The sequence below is a fragment of the Diadema antillarum genome, unplaced genomic scaffold, assembly GCF_040938485.1.
Source record: "Diadema antillarum isolate AM-2024a unplaced genomic scaffold, OU_Dant_1.0 seq00000428_RagTag, whole genome shotgun sequence".
Lineage (NCBI taxonomy): Eukaryota > Metazoa > Echinodermata > Echinoidea > Diadematoida > Diadematidae > Diadema > Diadema antillarum.
The window spans coordinates 191,631-215,107 of NW_027271409.1; the positions used below are offsets into that span (position 1 = coordinate 191,631).

Below are 23,477 nucleotides of genomic sequence, written 5' to 3' on the forward strand. Positions count from 1 at the left end.
ACTTACACTGACATAGTGAAAGTGGTGATCATTCGAAGGGAGCCTACTATATGGGAAATGCCCACATTAATTGTCTCTATACACATATGACCCTCATTTATAACGCAAATACCAATTTGAAAGCAATTACAGTCGTTCCAAAAGTGCATGTCTCAAAAAAAGTCATTCCCTGAGTTTTATGACTATCATTTGAGTTTTATGACTATGTATAATCATCGTAAGATGTACAATCATTGTACATTCTTTTCATCATACATAGTTTTACGCACCTCATTTTCTGTTACAAAAAAGAAAGTGATGCCTTTATGTTCTTTTCGAAAAAGGAAATAAAAATTGAATTGAATTGTATTGAATTGAATTCCTGCCATATCAAGACACTTTTATTTCTATAAAAATTGCCGGGTAAAGATAAAATAGCAACATTGATCTACAATATCTATACAGTCCAAAGGGTTCACTTGCAGAGGCCACCTTGTGGGAGGTGCTCAAATAACCCCATGCATCCTAAAGGCAATGAAAAACATGCAGTATACACCGGTATATACAACAGCGAAAATGTTCCATGGGTACATGCCTCTGAAAAATTCTTCCACCTGTCTAGTACATACGCTTTTATTTTCGTAAAATGCAATTAAGGTAATATAGGAGACGTTGCTTTACTATATCTACTTTTTTTGGTATTTCGTCCCCCCCCCCAAAAAAAAGGTGGACATTCAAAGGCAAGCCCTTGGGAAGTGCCCAGATCACCTCTATCCTGACCGTCGCGGTCCCAAAACATGCTAACAAAACATGCATTATATGCCAAAGCAAACTCAGTTGTACATGCATGTAGAAAGTTGTTTTGCCGGGTGGTACATAAAGACAATTTACTTTTCATGATTTGTAAATGGTAGAGACACTGCTTTACAATAATCATATAGTCAAAGGGGTGCACATTCAAAGGCAACGGAGTGGAATGTGTTTAAAATCACCCAATCCCCAGGGCAATACCACATAGGAAACATGCACTACCATATAGCACGAATATTTTCCAATTTTCCATGCCTTCACATATAGTCGTTACGGTTGTACAGCAATTGCCCTTTTGTTTTCAAGAAATGCAATATAATTGCAAGAAGAAAAATTGCTCTACATTAACTATATTGTCAAAAGGGGGAACATTCAAAAGCAATCCCTTGGGAAGTGTCCAAACTTACGCCTCCGCTCAAGCCCGTAATTACAACAAACGGATACTATGAACGCAAATACCGACCTTTCTTTCGTGCATGGTTTTAGAAGTAGTTCCAGCGATACAGCTACTCACTTTTCTATCAATGAATGTCGTGGAAATGATAGAAGAAGCATTGCTTCACAATATCTATTCAGTAAGAGGATGCACATTAAATGCCAATCCTGTGGGATGTGCCCCAAAGTACACCACCCTCATGGCAATATAGAAAACATAATATCATTAACACTAATATACTACATGTATATGTCTCAAACGTACATGTTTTCAAACTTCGATCGTGCCATACATCAAGGGCACTTTTGTTTTCAAAAATACATTGTAGTTAATAGAGGAGACATCGCTCTACAATACCCATATTGTCAAAGGGTGAACAAAAGACAATCCCTTGGGAATGGTCCAATATTATACATACGCTCACGCCCCCTTAAGACAAAACACAGATATTAGCAACGCAAACACCGTTGTTACAGCGGGGATGGTTTTAAAAGTAGTCCCGGCAATACAGCAAATACACTTTTTATCAAAGAAAAGTCACGGAAATGATAAGAGGATTAACTTACAAGATCTATATACAGTGAAGAGGATGCACATTAAATGGCAACCCTGTGGGATGTGCCAAAAAAATATTCCACCCTCACGGCAATATAGAAAACATATAATATCATATAACGCGAATATATTCCAGACATACATGTTTTCAAAATTCCATCGTGCCCTATAGCAAAGGCACTTTTGTTTCCAAGAAATACAACTAATTAATAGAGAAGACACTGCTCTACAGTACTGTCAAGAGGGTGAACATTCAAAAGTAATCCCGAGGGAAATGTCCAAATTCACACCTACGCTCACGCCCCCTTATTACGAAACACAGATATTAGCAACGCAAATACCACTGTTCTAGCGTGAATGGTTGTAAAAGTAGTCCCGGCAATACAGCAAATACAATTTTCATTGATGACAAGTAATGGAATTGACAGAAAAGACTTAACTTTACAAGATCTATACAGTGGAAAGGGTGCGCATTAAACGGCAACCCTGTGGGATGTGCCAAAAATTACTCCACCCTCACGGCAATACAAAACATATAATATCATATAACACGAATATGTTCCAAACGTACATGTTTTCGAAATTCCATCGTGCCGTGTAGCAAAGGCACTTTTGTTTCCAAAAAATGCAACTAATTAATAGAGGAAATATTGCTCTATAGTACAATAACATTGTCAAAAAGGTGAACATTCAAGGGTAATCTCTGTGGAGGTGTGTAAATTTACACCTACGCTCATGCCCTTTATTACAAAATACGGATATTAGCAACGCAAATACAGTTGTTCTAGCTTGAATGGTTTTGAAAGTAGGTCCTGCAATACAGCAAATACACTCTTATAGACCGATTCAATTTCGATGACCTATTCACCTACCGTCGCTAGCGGCGCTATAACGGTCGCCATAACTGGGGGCCAACAGGGGCTTCCAGCGAGCTAGCTACCCAGCGAGTTGCACTTGCAGCTCAGCAGCCTAGCGTACCCATCGCGCATAGTTACCCGGGCGCGGCCGCTGCGCCGCAGCCGGCGTCCGCCGGCGCCGCGCTAATATTGTGATTGTTTACTCACTGCGGAAAAGTCATTCAGCGGCTTTTAATGCCTTTCTTTTGGACAAATTGAGTGATTCAGACGTATTGATCTACTTTGAAAGCTTCAAAGGAAGGATCAGGAAAACACATTGTGCAGTTGTTGGGTGCACAAATAACAGAGTGTGTGAAATTCAGACACCGCTGACGCATAAATTAAGGCAAATTAAAGACAATTAAGTGAAATACAACGGTATAAAAATGCACAGATTTCGAAACAAACTATGTCTACTAGATTCTCTATTTAATTATAGGTTATTACTGCATATTCGTAAAATATGTTGTTCATCTTAGAAGACAAAGTTAGATCAAAGAATTTGATGATTCACTGATTTTTTTTTTTAATCCTTGGTGTCCTACTTGCCAAAGTTAGAATACACTTCCTGGCTAGACTTTATTATCATAACAAATATTTTACAGCCTACACTACAGCTAAATAAATGTTTCAAGATGCGTTAAATTCTTATATTTTTTTTTCACTTTTTCAATGTTCAGCACTGAATTGTCCATAGGCCTATTCAATTTTGGCCTGGAAGTCTGAATTTGACTTTTGATAAAGTGATACTTATAAATATCAAACCATGGATGGTGGCAAACATCCGCTTCATAATCATACTAAGAAAGTATGATTTAAAAATCACTTTTGTAGATTATAATATTAGGCGTTAGCGTGATGTTCTGCAAGGTTACTTAGACCTAAAACAGTAGAAGTTTTGGTTGTAGACATCAGGCGACGTAGTCGTAACTTAAGTTTAGGCATATACGGCCTAGAAACGCCTAGATTTATATTCCGTTAGGTTTACTTAGTTAGGCTTGCCTCAAGTTATCGACAACCGAAAATGATATACGATGTAGGGTTCTAGAAGTCAATAGGTCTAGATCTAGTCTGGACTCTTGCCTAGATTTCTAGACAAGATCTAACGTTAGACAGATTCTACCCTGCTGGCCCGACACTCCCGAGTAAAGGCAAAAGCCTGCCCTAAAAGGGTTAAGTTAACTGATAGCTTGTAATTTATTGCGCCATATCTAGCTCAAGATTCTTATTCGTTATTTGTATTTAATTATAATAGTTAACTTGTCAACAGCCTAGGCTTATTAGCAAGACGTCTGCCTGCGCCTAGCAATAATTCTCCCCAGCGGTTTTTATTCTATTACACAAATGTGAATATACGGGGCTTACACGCGAGTACTCAAGTCATCGCCAAAGAAATAGAGTCTACAAACATTCACGGATCGTACCGATATTTACCTTGAAATTCAAGTTTTGGCTACAGCCGTATGTCATCTACCCATTCGCTCATAGTTGGTATAAGTTGTTTAATCTTATTTATTTTTGATTAGCTAGCAAAAAAAAAAAATGTAGACTCTAGTTGTCACAAAGCCAGATGCGTCAATCGCTGACAGCGCCAGAGATAGCTCGCTGGCCGGCTGGCGCCGGGTGGTGAAAGCACTGGCTGCCACTGGCACCCTTGCCACGCACGCAGGGTGCTTGCCGACCCGGCCTGTTTGGCCCCCAGTTATGGCGTCGCCTTAAGAGGGCGCACTTCCATGAACAGTCGCTTGAATCGGTCTATAGGCGGGGGCGGACATCCGGGCATTTTCAACATCGAGCCCTAGTAACTGACCGGCTGATGAAAACAAATGCGTAGCGACCGTACCTTAGTGCAGCGCTCCGCAATGCATCGCATGCATAATACACGCACGGTACATTGTACATGCATGCACTGCACTGAATGAACGCTATACGCTAGTGTGCTATGATCGTCTTAATATCGGTTATCATTTTGACATTGTTATCGGGATTTTTGCACAGCTTTCTGATATTTTTACTGCAGATTCGTAAATCATTTCATCGTTTGTTTCACATCCTCACAATGCCTCGAAGTTGTGTTGTGTTTGGCTGCCATAATCATAGTCTAATCACATGTCGGACAAAAAAAAACCAACGGTCTTTCTTTGAACTTCCAAAGCGTGATCGCAGCCCAGAGAGAAGGAACAGGTGGTTAGCTGCTATCAGCCGGGAGAATGAAGACAGATCCCAGCTTATGGCTTTCACGCTAAATTCAAATTACTGGAAGTAAATGATAACCTACTAACCAGGTGTACTCGTTAGGTAGGCCTACATGTACACATCGGCGAATTGAATGGTTTGAATGTCTGGCCACGGCGTAGGGTCATTGATCCACGACTTGCACGAGTCTGCGGGTACACGGTAAGGAAAAACTGCAAGGCCGTTGGAGGACAGTTTAGTCCCGTATCTCTCGAATCAAAAGACATCTTAAAATCTATGAAAGCATCTTTTAACTGAAAGAATGAACTAGATTCAGCAGTAAATAACAGTGAAATGAACAGCGTTAAACGCGACAGTAGTAACACAGCGTGCACTGACAGCCCCAGTGTAGATCCACGTAAACTTCGCTTATGTGTGCTAATGAATGGTCCCATATATTGCAATTCATGTACAAGTATTGTATGACGGCATTGCATGACGGCAATTGTTTTCATCGCACTAAGGGCAGCAAGTTCGTCGTTATGAGGAAGTGACGTCACTCCGCCCCCACCCATATAAATGAAAAGTTATGAAAATGATAGAAGAACATTTGCTTTACAAGATCTACACAATGAAGAGGGTGCTTATTGAAGGGCGATCCTGTGGCGTGTGCCCCCAAAATGCCCTTTATCCTCTTGGCAATATAGAAAACATATAGTATCATATAACGCGAATATATATGTTCCAAATGTACATGCTGTCAAAATTTGATCGTGCCTTATAGCAAGGGTACTTTTGTTTCCAAGAAATGCAATGTAATCAATAGAGGAGACATTGCTTTACAATACTTATATAGTAAAAAGGGTGTACATTTGAAGCGGCCCCTTGGGAGGCGCCCAAAGTTACCCCCTCAACCCTGCGTCCCCATATGCAAAACGTGCAATATGCCAATGTGAGTACTGTTGTTATGAATGTACTCTTAATGTTACTGCTAATTTGCATTTTATGTAAATTATTTTTGTATGACCAATTCGGAAAGGCATACATTGTATGTGTTCACTGACCTACAAAATATAAGTTTATACATTTAAATCTTTAAAATTGGATAACGGGAAGCTGAGATCTGTCGATTTTCTCTCATTACAGGTGCTAATTTGCATATTAAAAGTGCATCTTCATGTGGCTTACGCAAAAACGTGCGGACATCTGAAACGTATAGAAAACCAGTCGGAAAGGTGTTTTGAGCATTCTAGAATTTTGACGCATGCATCATGATGACCTGGGTAATTAGCATAGTACAGGATGATCAGTTGTGACTTGAACTTTATGTCTACTGAAAATGATACAGAAATGACATTTAGTTATGAAGTTATGATAGATCATCTGATATTATCTGAAAATCAAACAATGGCTCCTAGATGACATCATAGATATGATATCGTCATGAAAAGTTTTATGTCATGAGATATTGATATGTTGAGTGAAAATCTCATGTTATTTGGTCATGTCATTGTTGAGATATTTTGTCCACAAAATATGGCAGAAGGAAAGAAGAAAAAGAAAAAAAAAGATTCAGTACAAACACAATAGGTGATATGCCGTTACCATATCACCTAATAAATACAATGTACTCACCAGCTGTTTGAAATATCTAGGATTTGGGTGAAATTTTCATGAAAAAACACACAACTACATTGTAACAGTCCATCAATACAATATTATTGTAACAGCTCTTCAACATATGAATCCGTTCGCAAATCACAAGCCATGTACAGTCTGACCTCTCCTATCCGCACATATCGAGACTGGTGCTCATCTGTACAAGGAATTTTTCTGGATATGGGAGACAAGGCTTAATAAATACAGCTGCCTACCCAATGGTATCTACATGTACAAATGTATCAATTTTGCATGAACAAGTCACGTCCTCATCAACTGCCCAGGGGTCAGCTGGTCTGCGTTCAGAATTCCCTGATAATTTGCTCAATTAACAATTGCCTGTACCGTGCCCTGATTTAATGAAATGTTTTTTCTGTCCATGTTCTCCCATGAATTGGGGGTAGTGAGTGTGTGAATGCATGTTATTTATAGATAAAAATTAGATATGAATGCATGTTAATTACATTGGGATTAATAGGTAATTCATGTGAATTTGTGTAGGAATTTTGTTTGAAATCCCCCTTTTCCCCATAATCAAAATGGAAAAAAAAAATCACTCCGAGATCGCATCCGGATAATAGAGAGATCTGGATAAAGGCCAAATAGGAGAGGTCGGACTGTACGTGCAATGGGAATGGTCCCTCTGCAGCTTGGCCTATCAAAGCACAGCTTATGTACATTAAATGGTGACTTAGTGCTAGCGAATAGCAATGTTGTGATACGGATGCAAATCTCTGCAATCTAACCTAGTTACTGTGAGTATTTCGCCTGCACAATGTGGGAAAGTTACCTGTCGTGAAATATCACTGCATATTAATGTGTCACCTCATGCCAAATTTGTTGAAATGTAAAAAAGGAGTATGAAATTAGGGCTTTTTTTCCCCTGCCCTTTGAGCACTCAGACTGAGTGGTAAAGGGCATTATAAATACCCATTATTATCATTATTGTTTTGGTAACATTTGGTCTGTGTGCGACAGCGGGCAGAGCATCCCTACAGGAGCCAGGAGGACAGCCTATGGTCTGTATAGGAGGGGATTCCATAAAGCCAGACATGGTCTCCAAGGAACATATCCTCGGCGACAAGATACTTACCGATTTTTCGGTCAAAAGTTGACCAGGCACTGTGGGCAAAAGAAACTTCACGACTGCGCCAAGTGTGTGTGCAACAACAAAATTGTTTTTCTGGTTGGCACCTCCTCGTCTAATTTCTGCCTTTTTATTTCTCCTCTGCGTCTACCTATTGCCATTCCTTTGTTTTTCAAAGTATGAACTTACTTTCTAGAGTGGTCTGTGTTTTCATTTTGTTACAGATTGCTTCATTTTGTTGCAAAAAGATTTTTTTTTTTCGTTTTGTGTGGTGCATCATGGTGATGTGGATGTAATATGCTTCCCTTGTACTTGTTATCGTGCTAGTGTTTGCTGCAAACTTCTTTCAACTTTTACTTTATGTCAGTCCTTTCTCATACCTCTCTTGGCATGATTTCTCTATTTTTACATGACCTCACCCTTTCCTTTCACATTTTGAAGTAAAGCCATTTTGTGAGTGTGTTGTGTCAACTTTTTGCATCAGTAATTTGTCCATTTGTCTGTCATATACTGAAAGGTGTATTCTTCTTTCTCTTAGCATTGTTTGTAGCAAGTTTTTCTTTGCTACCATGGATGGAATACAGTGACTGGTTTGTCAAGCAGTTCACTAGTATGGTGATGATGACAGCTGTTCTGCATGTTTGGCAAAGGATTAGATGACTTAATTTGCTGCAGTGAAGACGATTACTGATGCTGGTGTTTAAAGGGAGGCAGTCCTGAGAATTTTTGCTGTACTGATAATTAAGAAGAGTAAGAATAAAACCACAAAATCTTTCACCAGTTTTTACACAAGGAAATCCATCATCTCCATTTGCGATTTTTGAAAAACAATTCCTGCAAGCGATTGTGCAAGAGCCTGCAAAATGGTGTGACGTAGGCCATGCCCAACTCGGTTGGAAATAGCGCCTTAGAAATCCAATTTAAGCATTTCAAAATGGTCATACATGAATCATCATAAAATGTGACAATGATTTATTATCATGCTGTTTTATCATTTTTAGATAATTTGTTTAAAGCTTATATATATGTAAGGCGGAAAAGGCATGTTAAATGAAAGAATGATCATTCAACATGCCTAGTCCGCCTTGGACTACTTAACATAACAATGTCGGAATTTCGGAGCTTGGCTATTTGTTCCATGTTCATTGTTTCACTGTTGGCAACCAGGGACAGCCTGGTAGTAGTGTTGCTGCCTGGAAAGCAGTAGGTGACAGGTTTGCGTCCCACTGGTTCCTTTTTCTGACATGTTTGTTAATTTACAGTTCAGCAGTTGCGATCTTAATAAATTCAATTTGTAGAGGGAGACAAATTGAAGAGACTCATACCTGAACCTTCATCCCTCTGAATAATATCTTTCTTTCATTTACACATTAAATTGATAGCATATCTATCCAAAATCTAAACTGAATTGCTATAAAACTGAGAGAGAAGTTCAATCCACATTTTGTAAGATTCTTTTGAAAATCTATCATTGTCATGGCAATGAATTATGCAATACCAATGAAAAAGGTGTCTTGCACATCTGCCTTTGATAGCGGTCACACATGCCAAATTTTGGGTCAATTGCTCAAAAAATGAGAGATTAGTTCGAATTCACAAAATTTTGCAAACAACCACCCGCCCGCCCGACCGACCGGCCATCTGCCCTCAGAGTGATTCCTATATACCCCCATACACACTATGTGTGGGTGGGGGTATAAAAACTAGATTTAACCTGAAGAGAAACAAATAATAGAAATTGCTTAAAACCAGTCTTTACATGTACATGAACGGCAGAGTAATCAATATATCGATAACCTATATAATTCCTTCTTTATAAAACTCAACCTCGTATAACATTTAGGAAGATTTTAGAATCTTTTCTTACTTTCAAATGAATCTCATATTTAAACGATTACGCGAAAAAAACAATTATGTCTGATTTATTTTCTTCCCAGCACACTTACAAAAACTGGTACAGCTTGGTAGTCTTTCTCAAACAGGTTCTGGATGGCATAAAGTGCAGCCTTGGCATTGAGGGTGTCAAATATTGTCTCAACCAAGAGCACATCTGCTCCTCCATCCAGCAGCCCCCGGGCCTGTTCCTCATATGCAGCCACCATCTCCTCAAAGGCTGGAAAAATGAAGCAAAAAATAATGTGTATGACGTGGTGAGTTTAGCTGGCTTGTTCAACTTTAATCTCAAAAATAAGGTAATAAACAAGCAAAAAATGTCACACAAAGCTGGGTAACTTTGGTTGGGCTGAAAGGAGTTTATGAATCCTCAACAATAGTGTTCACATCTTTCTAAGGTATAAAAGCTGGTGTAATACAAGTAGAGGTTTGCAGATGGACATGGGTCCAAAATACTGTACACTGTACAGGAATACGAAAAGTACTTGTCAAGCTCTCCTGATCATTTTTCACAAGATTCACATACAGGTTTTTTAATGCCCAATTTAAAACCATTACACTGAAGCAAGTAGTACATATTTAAATTAGAAATGTCGCTATGGCGACTGGTATGCCTCCACCATAATGCATGATTCTCCTAATAGCTCTATAGTACGTCCTAACAATGTGATCATAGTTTCACATAATTGGCAAAATATTAAAATGACATGTTTGTCACAAATGTGTTGAATGTTCATTTGCCTTGAACTAAGTTTAATTGGATGAATGACTATATTTTCTAAGAGCATGTATTTGGGGATTTAAGAATGTTTACTATTCTATAGTTGGGGTCCAGGGGCAAAGCCCCCTTGCTTGTAGACCACATAGTATAAAGTTCACATGCTTTTTGTACACACATTTTTTATGTCAACTAAATATACCATATTGAAAGTACATTGGAATAACAATTATTAATACAGCAATGACTCTGTTTTTTGTAACAATTTATGGCCCAGTGTCCAGTGATGATTACAAGTTTTGTAATGTTAATGTGATTGTCATAAAAGTTTAGTTTCATTCTAATTTTCTTTATTTCCAACAAAATATCGTTTGCCGCTTTCTTCGGAGGTAATTCTGACAGCGTTCTCTCAACGCAATAACCCCAAGCGTGCAGTTAGCAGTACAAGCCTCTAATACTGTTCCACCAATTTGCTTGCACTCAAGAGTCTATATACTAGTGGTGTACACCAAGTTCATTACGGTACCGCAGCACAATATGTAGAACAAGCGAAGTTGAAATATGATGCTCTGATCATTGTCACTGTACACAATCCCTGACGTAAGCCACATTCTTGTGTAGCTTCTTGAGAGTTGTCCCAAGGATTGGCACTGTGGACTGCGCAGTGGTCATGTTACAAATCCAATTATAACAAGATCGTCGGTTCCAGGTCATTTTTTTCATATCTGAAAACTCAAGTACTCTGTATATACACACACTCAGGTAAAATTGGGTTACATGCCAAAATGTGTCTCGCCCATTTGCGTAGAAGAAATTAATGTTTTTCTAACTCCCGGAAGTTCATTGACACTGCCTATGACCTTTGACCTTGTGATGACCTTCAACTCCCCAAGGGACATCTATCATCCAAGTTTGGTCACAAATGGACATATACATCAAAAGTTGAGCCATAATCGAAACGCGCCCTAAAAACTTATCATTGGGCCCTAAAGTTCATTGACCCCTGCCTAAGCCCTTTGTCCTTGTGGTGACCTTCAACTCCCCAAGGGACATCTACCATCCAAGTTTCGTCACAAACGGACATAGGGATCACAAGTTATGAGCCATAATCGAAACGCGCCATACATTGGGCCCTAAAAGTTTGTTTACCCCTGTCTGTTACCTTTGACCATGTGATGACCTTCAACTCCCAAAGGGACATCTACCATCCAAGTTTGGTCACAAATGGACATAGGGATCAAAAGTTATGAGCCATAATCGAAACGTGCCGTAAACACTGAACATTGGGCCCTAAAAGTTTGTTGACCCCTGTCTGTGATCTTTGATCTTGTGGTGACCTTTAAATCCCCAAGGGACATCTACCATCCAAGTTTGGTCACAAATAGACATATACATCAAAAGTTATGAGCCATAATCGAAACGCGCCCTAAATACTTAACATTGGGCCCTAAAGTTCATTGACCCGTCTGTGACCTTTGACCTTGAGATTACCTTCATGTCTGGTAAAATGTGTAACTTTGTATTACCGGTCTTACTTCCAAGTTTGATTGAAATGGAAGTCCTCGACGGATGATGGACAGACGCCGCAGGCGATCCGTTAGTCTCCCCGCATCTCCGGTGGGTTCAACAAAAAGCAGGAAATGCAACAGGAACGTGCTAGAGCATACTCAAGATAATTATGATGAAAATTTAATATATTCTTGGCCATTGTTGTCAAATGTTCCTGCCCAACTTCCAATTTTCCTCTCACTATTGCAGTACCATTGAGTTGCGCAAAATATGCACTCGACCCAGATGGCTTTAAATGCCAGTACCAGCTTGTTGCGATGCATCATGTTGAATGCATGAATGTGTATCTGAGGAGATTGATGAATGTCATTGACGACAAAAATTATTAACTGTTGATCGCAAAATTGGCTGAGATAGTATTTAGATATGATACAGTTGAGTTCATTCAAATTTTAGCACATGATCTCATTGCAATTTAATTTTGACATGTAACTCAATTTTTCTCACAATCAAAAGATACGTAAAGAGGGTATCTACACACAACTTGGTGGCTAATGTTTGTGAACGTAGTGCATTTTAATGAATATACATTTCGTCAGGGTTCAGGAACAGTTACAATCAAATTGGATAGAATTTTTCTGTGTGTTAATTTTTTTTTTATCGAAAAAAATTTACATGTTCCAAATTTTAGACGAAACCCATACAAATTCGGTACATTTATACATTGTACAATTCCATACAGTCAAACCTGTCTACAGCGGCCACCCAAGGGAAATAACAAAAGTAGCCACTATAGACAGGTGGCCGCTATAGACAGGTTGGTGGCCATTTTGAATTTCAACATTTGCATTTTAAAATAGCAGAAAATATTGCATGTTATTCTAAAAAAAAATCAAAAACCAGCAAACAAGTTTGCATGTGTAGCTATTATGGGGGTTTTTGTTGCACAATTCATTTTATTTTATTTGTTTTTTCTTTGCCTGCTTCTGTTCTTTTGATTTTAAGAACAACATTTCAGGCCTGAAGAACTGCTCTGTTTCGTTATACCGGTTTGCATGAACGGGGTTCACGAGTGCCGAGTTCGATGGAGATTGATAATGTGTGAAGCTTACGTAAATAACAAACAGTACCCAGACAAGTACCATTTGTCTTATTCAAAGGAACTTAAACACTAATTAGTCAGCACTTTAGTAAAATTCTAAGATGTTATGAGGAGTTGTCAATGGCGTCTGTGTGATTGAGACTGAGCTAGGACTCGGTAGAATTCACGCAATGAACGTAAAAGACATCGTATTCATGACTGATTTAATGGTTCAGCTATTTTTTTGTGGCCGCTATACGCAGGTAGATATTCACCACGGGATACAAAATGAGTGGCCACTATATAAAGAGTCCACAATACAGTAATTTCGTCTGGGGGATTTTTCAGTGGTCGCTATAAGCAGGTGGCCGCTATAAGCAGGTGGCCGCTATAGAGAGGTGGCCACTAAGACAGGTGGCCGCTAAGACAGGTTTGACTGTATGTTTGCAAACATCAGCCACTCACATGCAGTTACATACCTACTTGTTAGGTCTACGTACCTTTTGAAAAGTGAACTTAACACTTTGGATAATACATAAATGCAATGTATTTTTTCTTGTTTGATCCAAAAAGAACACTAATTTGAATTGTGGCATTTGTGGTAACATGTATGCCTATTCTTTAGTGAAGGCTATAGCTTTTAGCTATTCCGATGTTGTGAGGTATGAGTTTTCCTTAATTTGTAGTGCCATCTGTACAAATGAAATTTGTAGGATCGCAACTGTGCAGTTCCGATCTTTTCATTTGTACAGAGGGCAGACAAATTTGAAAAGAATGCCCATACCTCCTATCTTCACCCCTCTGCTTAATAATCTCTTGTTTTCATTTATTCCGATGCTGTTCCATTGCACGACTCAGAAAGAGGCTTCATGAACTTGCAGCGATAAGTTCTTGATGGCATTCTGTTTGGCACTGGCAGTGTAGTCACTGCCTGCATTGCAATGATAATCAGACAATCACACTGAGAATGGACTTTATATTCAACAGTAGTTTCTGGTTTTGAAATGTGTGATTTTGCTCGTTGTTTGTTCAGTTAAAAAGAAACAAAATGTCATTATAGCCACACAAGTCTTTTTTTTTCTTTGTTTTTTTAGGCCAGAAATTATCTCGCAATAAAAGAAACTTTGAATTAACTTAGGTTAAGACCCAAAGCTAGCTGGGACTCGACAATTTATCTCGTAAGCAGATTCTCATTGTATCCGATCTTGCTCTAACAGGATTCCCCTGCAGTATACACACAATACCTCGCTGAATAAACGAGGAGTTACATGTAGTGCGGTGATGCTCCTTAGCATGTACCGTATTTTGCTTTCCCAAATCTCATGCCCGCGAAGCGATGTTCAGTAGCGTGTATTTACCATATTTTGCTCTACCAGACCTCATGCGCACCATGCGAGCGTGGTTACTCTGAACAAGCCATCATGAGGGCCGCTTCATCGTGCATTCTAACCACATTTTGATCTTAAAAGTATTCTTTTCCTTCAAAGTTGGGTTCCAGGGAAAGCAGTTATTTTCATTCTAAAACATGAACAGAAAGGACAATTTTGTCAACATTCACATTAAAACATTAAAATCTGGGAGAGTTTTACTATGACTCAGGATGTCGGAAGATATTTTCTGGGAGTCTCCCACAGAATCCAGGAGAGTTGGCAGCTCTGCAAATGGCCCCAACAGTACCCGAATTGCTCTCTTTTTGGTAAATACATGGTATGCATGTGACACACTGTACACATTTGGCTCTGTGTACTGCACAAGCAGTGACCCTTGGGCTGTATGATTGTATGCAAACTGCTTAGCCATTACAGACAATTTGTTCACAATCTATAATACAGGCCTCGAATTAACCGACGGCCACCGACGGCCATGGCCGTCGGTGCCCCTCTCCTTGGCCGCAATGCCTTTTTTTCCTTAATCAAAGTTACGGCCAAAAAAAAATGTGCCCTTTTTCTTGTGGCCGTGGTGCCCTTTTAGAATGAAAGTTATTATTTATGACGTATAATATGCCCTTTCTCAAAGTCTACACTTTAATAAGCTTGAACAACTTTCCTGATCTCAAATATCATACCTTCAGTTCACTCGCGTCCCAATATATCTGATTCAAACTCAAAGTATCTTTCCGAGATACGAGACGACGTGTACGTACAAGTACGCCCGACCGGCTTTGACCGTCCTGACTGCCTCCGCAGCGCAGCGGCCATAGAGTTACTAGCTATAGGCAGCGGCGGGCCGGAGCAAGTGGTCGCAAGCCATGCTAAAAAATGCCAGACCTGTCGGACGGCTGCGAGCATTGCCATCTCTCTCGCTCTGCATTCATGCCCGAATGCTCAAAGCAAAATGGTGCCGGAAGTGCTCCAAAGCTAGTCTGGTTTCCAGACCCTTTGCCAACTGGACTCCACGGCGACGACGGCAAAGGCGCGACAAAATCAACATTTAAAAACTATACTAGTTTTCGACGCTGAGGGCGTCAATATCATGAATAGCGAAATAGTATGGGCAGAGGGTCTGGAAGCCAGACTACTCCAAAGCGAGCGCGGCATATGCGTTGAGAACGTACTGTATTACAGAACCTACATCGTATTGCGTATGGCCTACTGCCCAACGTCGTCTGCTGCGGAGAGATCTTATGCGTGCGTGCGCTGCTGGAGTGTAGCAGCACGGTCGATAGCATACAGCTCTGTGGGGCATTCACATCACGTATAAACACCCAACATGCCCTTTCCAATGTGGCCTTGGTGCCCCTCTGACTGACCTAAGTGCCCTTTAATGGCTGGCCTCTTGGAAAAAGTGCCCTTTTCTAAATGGCCTTGCCCCTCCAAAATCCTATTTCATGGCCTGATAATACCAGTAGTGTGTGAATTCCATTGTAACAATATATAACACAGCATGTAGCAACCACTGAAAACATTGATCTGCAACATAACAGTATGCACTTGGTAAGAAGAATTCATTTTTTTATTCCCTGTATAAACCATTGATTAATCACTTGCCTGGTTTCAATAGTAGTCAAGAAGAAATGTTTCAGACCCTGAAAAGGTGTTAAGTATAAGGGTTTTGTTGTTGTTGTTGTTGGTGGTGGTGGTGTTGTTGATTCATGTTCTAGAAGGATATTGAAGTAAATTTAGCCTTGTTTTCACCTTGGCAACTTGGGCAACTTTTTTTTTTTTATTAGCCTAATTAGCATAATTACATAATTGGCCTATATATAAGGAATATATTACTAATTCTAATACAGGAAGCCTGAACACATGGGAAATACGTTTTAAGCTTTTCTGTAACAAGTAATCCATTTACCAATTTCCAATTTCAAATGATGCAAATGTCTTGAATATTGGAATTAGCATAATGAGCTAATTTGCAAATGTACACCAGTACATGGTAATATATACTATGTATATGACCTAAAAATGTTGTTGGGCCCAAGGTTTTGTTGTTGTGATTGATTCACATTTTAGAGGAGTATTGCAGAAAACTGAGCTTGGTTGGTACCTTGGCAACCTTAAGCAATCATTTTTTAGAAGTCCATTAGCACATTCAGCTAATTAGTGCAATATGTTATATGCTGTTCATTTCATCGCAGAGAGTATGAAACACAGGTATAATATGACTTACCGAAGGTTTTCTATGACCAGAAATCCATTTATAACACCGTTTTGTACTTTTAAACAATGGAATTGTCTTGAATATAATAATTAGCATAATGAGATAATTAGCATATGTATGTACAGCGTACAAAAGTCTAGTAAGATGGTACCATATCGTCGCTGGGGTGACAAGACCTTGTTTCTGAAATTTTGGTGAAAATGAGTTTTTTGGATTAATTGTCAAATAATGGGTTAACCCTAATCAGGCTGGGGGGGGGGGCGGAATCCGCCCCCCCTCGACGTTTCGCGCAATATCTTCGCAGCGCGATAAGCTCCCGCCGCGATGTTTCATGACTTTTTTCTTTCAAGTATCGCGCAACTTTTGAGACCAAAATTGTTGTGCCCGCGCGTACCGTTTTGACGCGACGCCCGTTCGAATAAAATCTGTCAACCCCAAAATTGCTCCAAAACGTGATTTTGTGTACAAATCCAATGCAAATTGTGTTTTTTCAATTAATTCACATAAAAATTCATATCTTGACTTAGAATGGACAAAATTAATTCATTTTAGCATAATAAAGCTTCGAAAAATGTCTGTGACAAATTTTGGCCAAAAAACAAACAAAAACAAAAGGTCGAAAAACAAGGAAATACATAAGAAACTAATTTCGATACAGATTTTTTTTAATACTATGTCTCAGGAGAATGATACAAGAAACATTTTTAAAAAGAAATTAGCTTAATTAGAGCATTAATAAGTGATTTAGAGCCCCAAACTGATTTTATGCATAAATTACAATAATTAATTAATATAAAATATAAGAAAAATTTTTCGGAGAAAGCAACCACACATTTTGATAGTATACGTCGCGGGCATTGCGTGTGCCGATTTTTGGCGCGATCACGCGTTCCATAGGCGAGATCTGAAGGGGGGGCGGAATCCGCCCCCCCCCCCCCCCCCCCCCCCAGATATAGCATAGCCAAAAAAGCCCAGCCTGATTAGGGTCAAGTGATGTCCTGGCCAAATCCCAACTGTCTTACTCCAAAAATGAAGCCACCATGGCATGACTCCAACTCTCCTGTTTTCGACAGGAGATCTCCCACCGAAAACCCATATTTGCAAAATCTCCCGTTCTCCCGTTTGAGATTTAATTTCTCCCGCCCTGGCTCTGTGTCTCCCGTTGGAAAGGATTTCTTACTTTAATATTGCTATTGTATGTTTAAAAAAAAAGCCTTAGATAGTAGCACCAGAGATCATCTAGAACCCTAGGAACTTTGCGCTTTGCACACATCAACTTGGAGTCTCCAGTTTGCTAGGGGTTTCAGGCGGGAGAATCTCCAGATCAGAAGGTGCTTTGGGTTGGAGTCTCTGGGCATGTCAAAGGAAAGGCTATCCCATTCACTACAGTGCTTTGGCCACCATGTTTCTTGGCTCTCTTGAACATTTGACATTTTGTAGATACAAAGTCTTGTTGTCCCAGTGACGATATGCCATGTGCTGTATATGACCTTGAAAAGTTGGTACATGTATGCACATGGTTTAGGTAGATGTTGTATAATTACAAATGTAGATGGGTACTAGCAATGCAGTGAACTAAGCTTGGTTGCCACCCTCTTAATTTCTTATGCAATTCTGCTGGGAGGCAGGGAAAAAAGACTCTCGATACCCTCTGAGCCTGTTTGCTTCTAATGTCACCATTGGTACAGTATGGTTTCACTAGTACTTACTGATATTTCTGTATGCAGGATTCTCCACTGAAGGAGAAATGGACAAAGTCCTGTTTGTAGGTCCCATGGCTCCAGCCACGTAGCGTTTGATCCCCGTCTCTGCCAACACATCATCAGTTGCCCTCTTTGCAAGCTCAGCGGAGGCTTTATTAAGGCGATACACCTGGTGACAAATAGATCCATTCCATTCAACTTACAGCAAGAATAGCACAGGACGTTGAAGATATGGAGTCACACGGTCTTATTACCTTTGAACCCATGTCTAATACCATCACTCAAAAACATTTGAAGTATTGCCAAACTTTATCTGCCTCATAGATAGGAAGACAATTGATTCATGTCTCCTTGCATGATGACCAGCCGCACTCAAAGATACATGTATGTTGTATGTGCTGATGATGGTTAAAGTACTTTTTGCAATAGCCATCCCTACTTATGGAGTTATGCATAATGGTAAAGACATGGACAGGGATCCACAAGAAACTGTGCAAAGATTGATGAAATAATATCAAATTCACTTGATTGGGCATGTCTGGGCACTTACTTGTACAACTGTATCTGACACGTCAATTCATAAATAATACTCTTGAAGATTATACCATCAGTTTTAATTGTCAGAATTTAGCGGAAAAGTGATAAAATTGACTTTCCAGGAGGGTACAGTTTCAAACACTTTCACAACATGTATACAGCTGTGATTTACAAATCATTTAATGCATCAAGAGGCAAAATATACCCAACATAATGTTAGAGTTCAAAATCAATCTTCAGATTGGGCCGGATTCATAAAAACAAGCAATTGCTTGCGAACAAAAGCTTTTGCTAGCAAGCACAAGCACAAGCACAAGCACTTGCTTAGAGACCAAGTATTTGCACAAAAACATATAATAAACAGATCTTTTGCTTGTTCTTTCTAGCAATTGCTTACCATTTTCCAAACTCTGTAAAATGAGCTTGCGCTATTGGTTAACTGGGACGTTCGCTTTGAAGTATCATTTTCGTATTCATAAAACTCGAAATGTCGGTATGCCTCCGCCATAATGCATGGTTCTCCTATCCTGTAGTACAATGTCTCGACAATGTGTGATGACAGTTTTATATCCGGCAAAATATTGAAATGACAGGTTTATCACAAATGTGTTGAATGTTCACTTTTCTTAAACTAGATTTGCTATATTGTCTAAGAGTGCAGGTACACGTATTTGGGGATTTGATGACTTTTACTTGACTTTTGACCCTTATGTAAGTTTATGCACTGAGTAATATTCAAGGTATGAAGAAAAAGTGTAATTTCAGTATTAAATACAAATTTTTTGCATTTTAGCCTGGCCTTTGACCCTTGACCTTTGACCCTAAGACCCTAGAATACCCAAGAGAATCACTGTCAGGTAGAACATGCATGAATGTGTACTAAGTTTCATAATACCTAGAGTCACTTTCAAGATATGGATGAAAAAGTGAAATATAGCACTTTCACTTGAGCTTTGACCTTTGGTAGAAAATTTCCAAGAGAATCTCCATGTATATATTGAGTTTTAAGGAAAATCTTGCAAGTATTGCAAAATCTTGAGGGAAATAGTAAAATTTTCAGGAGTTCACCTTGACCTTTGACCCCTGACCCCTAAATTCCCTAGATAATCCTCATCAATCAGTACATGCATATGCACCAAGTTCCATGAAGATTACTTGAACGGTTGAACCATTTGTGAGATATGGAGAAACAAATGAAATCTTAACATTTTCATCTGACCATTGACCTCATAACCTGAAACTCTCTGGAGAATCTTTACTTGGTAGTAGATGTATATACTAAGTTTCAAGAAAATACCTTTAGGCATTGCATAATGCGTATGGGGGAAACAGTGAAATTTTGAGCATTTGACTTTGACCTTTTGGCCTTTGACCTCTAACCGATTTCACTAAAAAAAAAAAAATACTCAGTTAATTGCCCCACCATACGTCATCCTTGGACCAAGTTTGGCGAAATTTGCTTTATCCAGTCTTGAGTTATCACATAAATGGATAAATTTTAGGATTTGACCTTGACCTTTGATGTTTGACCTCCGGCCAATTTCACTAAAAAACTAAACAAGTAACTGCCCTATCACATGTCCTCCTTGGACAAAGTTGGGTGAAATTTGCTTCATCCAGTCTTGAGTTATCGCGTAAATGGATGTAATTTCATGATTTGATATTGACCTTTGACCCTTGACCTCTAGCTGATTTCACCCAAAATCTGATCAAGTAACTGCCCCATCATACTTTATACTTTGACCAAGTTTGGTAAAATTCCACTCAATATTACTCAAGTTATCGCATAAACAAATGGGGATGGACGTACAGACGTACGGACGGACAACCTGAAAACCTAATGCCTCAGGCACGCTTCGGGCGGAGGCATAATAAAGACCAAACTCATGCAGGAGTGGTATAAATCTACAAGAAATTCCTCCCAAGTAGTGTAAGAAAATTTTTCATTTCAACATCGGGAATGTCCGGTGGTTAGCACGCAAAATGTGATGAGAAACAGGTAGGATGTCTGACATCTGTACAAAGCAAGGAGACCTCTCTCTCCATGTGCGATCTGGTAGATCCAGGCTACGCAGTGATTGGAATCAGCCAGTACGTGTGTGTGTGTGTAGATGTGTGTGTGCCTCTGTCTGTGTGTATTTTTGAGTGTCATTTTATACCTCTTCTATGTCAGGAAATGCTTCCGCACACACACTCCCTTTCAAATACATGCTGTCACCCCGCCTTTGTTCTTGTGTTTGCACAGACGTGACATCCCTTTTGTAGAAAACGCAAGCAATTGCTTGTGCAGGACAAGGAAAAATTATAAGCACAAGCAAAATTTTATGCATATGGATATAAGCAATTGCTTGAGCTAGATCTTTTACTAGACAAGTTCGCGCTTGTGCTTGAAGCAATTGCTAGTTTTATACATCCGGCCCATTGCTCGGAACAATGGCTACTTCAAACCCAAATCATCAAAGGCACAAATGCACCTGTGGAATTCTGTTGTGCATCCATAGAAAGCTGACAGCTGTTTGAATAAATAGAACCAGTTGGAACTCCAGCTCTTGAACCTACAATGTACTTGTACTCATTCATACATACTTCATAAATATTGTTTCTCCCACATCCTACAACAGCAGTGTTGTAGCCTACTTAAAATCATAGTCCTGAAATTCAAGCATTTTAAAGTAAAATTCAAACCATGTTTCTGTAGGGAATATCATGAGAAAATTGCATGAGTTTTGTAAGAGTTCTGATGAAATTTTTGAGTCTTTTTTTTTTTGTTGGTTCTTTTGTCTTCACTGCTTGGAGGCATCCAAATAACAGAGAAATCCAGATAAGAGGGGGCCAGATAATCAAGGTTGGACTGTAGGAAATTTAGTAAAGAATTGCAGGCAATCAAAGTGCAAACTTGTAGTGTATGGTAATATCACCTGCAATATCAGTGAAAGATTAAGAAACGAGGTTGACGTGAAGTTGATAATCTCTCTTCTAGTCAAAGTTTTTTTTTTTCTAACTATTTCTTCAAACAGCAAATTCATTTTGTTTTGTAATCCCATTGGCAGGCAATATCAACTCACCATGTGTTCTAGGCCATAGTCTGCTTGAGCAATAGAAGTGCCACTGAAAGTGTTGGTTTCAACAAAATCAGCACCAGCATCTAGATAATCCTGGAGGATTTAACATACATATTCAGAAAAGTTAAAGTCATGGACAATATTCTTGTATCACTGAGCACACTATATATCATAATTACAGATAAGAAAATAAGAGATTCATGTGAATCACGTCAAGCCCAGACAAAGCTACAAAAGACTGCTGGGCTTATAATGGGATATGATAAACAACAGGATGCAAAATCCTCACAAGTACAAACAATAAAGTCATGTTATAACAAGAACACTTTGTACCAGAAACTAGTTGAAGAAATATCAAAATCAAAATGAACTGAATCCCTACAAACTACCAAAATGATGCATACAACACAGTTACAAAATGCATTGAGTATTAAAGTTGCAGAATTGTTGCGAGTTTGGCAAAGCAGAAATGGGCACACTATTTGTACATTTTCATACATCTTGACAACTGGAGACGAGACTTTCACATGTTTAGCACAAAAATGAAATGACATGTTTGAAAGTTTGATGTCACAACCCCAAATGAGTTGAGATTTGATACATTCATTGAACCAGATTTCATGCGGATCCTATGGGAAGTTGTTTCAGAGAGCAAGTACCTGGTACATGCATTCGGGAATTGGAGTATTTTCACCACATATTTGACCCTTGCCCTTTGACTCAATGGCCAACAACTTTCTGTATAAGTAATCACGAGAGCATAGGCCCCATGCCTTCCCGTGGTTTTTTTGTAGAGCTATCTCCTCCAAAGCCGTTGGCTCCGGGTTCCCGAGACCGGTGCTGTAGGCAGGGTTTCTTCTATTCGGTCGACCAGGTTTCGTCCGCCCTCCGCCTCCGTGTCGACATCGAGAGCGGAAAGAAAAAGTGAGAGCTCTATGGGGCACCAAGTGTCGCATGGCCCATTTGTTACGAATCAGTCATTTCGTTTCGAAATGTTGTCATTTCCTAACGAAATGAACATGTTACGAAATGACGAAATAGATCTGGGCCATGCGACACTTGGTGTCTTATACAGCTCGCACCAGCTCGCAGGCTCAGGTCGCACACACAGAACTCTACACAATAGGCCACATACGTTTGTATGCGTAGAGTTCTGTGGTTGGGCTTTCGGCTTTTCTCTCTCGCTCGCCCACCTGATCGCTCGCGGAGACAATGGATACACGCACTATGCATGGGTACGGGCAAAGAGATTTTAATCTCATTATCGCAGAGAGTGGCCTGTATGTATTCTATCTGTGTTGCATTGCATGTCATGATAGATGTTCTCGGTACACGGGAAGCTACGTATGCTGTATTTTATTTCGCACAACAGCACCTCAGGGGAACCATTGAGTTTACTCTCACATCAGATATCATTGTACACAGACTGCTGTATGGCTATTATGTGTTTGCCTTTTATGAAAAGGATTGCAATAATGATCACATCGCCGCATAATCCGAACAGACGAGTCCATTAGTGTACACAATACTTTGTAAGCCTTATTGCTGCGTACTGTATGTGGAACGAGCAGCCTGGGTCAGCCGGTTGGAAAGTTGCTGTATACTGGACATGAATCGCGAATCTAAGCATTGGTATTTTATCAAATTTAAACAAATCCACAAAATTCTTCACTAAATGCGAGGATGCTGTAGAGACGGGCATGCCGTAAAGTCGTGGTGTTGGTCAGTACAGCTGTCTGTGTACGCATGATCTCAGACCTGCGAGATTTTACTCGGC

The 23,477-nt window shown here is 39.6% G+C and overlaps 1 protein-coding gene across 1 annotated transcript in view; it reads right to left on the minus strand.

Moving 5' to 3' along the window:
• Positions 1-21,842, minus strand: part of LOC139732500 (methionine synthase-like) — a 201,894-nt gene extending 180,052 nt beyond the window's left edge. Inside the window, exons 1-3 of the mRNA XM_071643361.1 lie at positions 21,704-21,842; positions 18,108-18,270; positions 9,544-9,710 (exon numbers count right to left, since the gene is read on the minus strand). Coding sequence (XP_071499462.1) covers positions 9,544-9,710; positions 18,108-18,270; positions 21,704-21,706 — 333 coding nt within the window. The 5' untranslated portion in view covers positions 21,707-21,842. The remainder of the gene's footprint in view (positions 1-9,543; positions 9,711-18,107; positions 18,271-21,703) is intronic.
• Between the last annotated feature and the right edge of the window lie 1,635 nt (positions 21,843-23,477).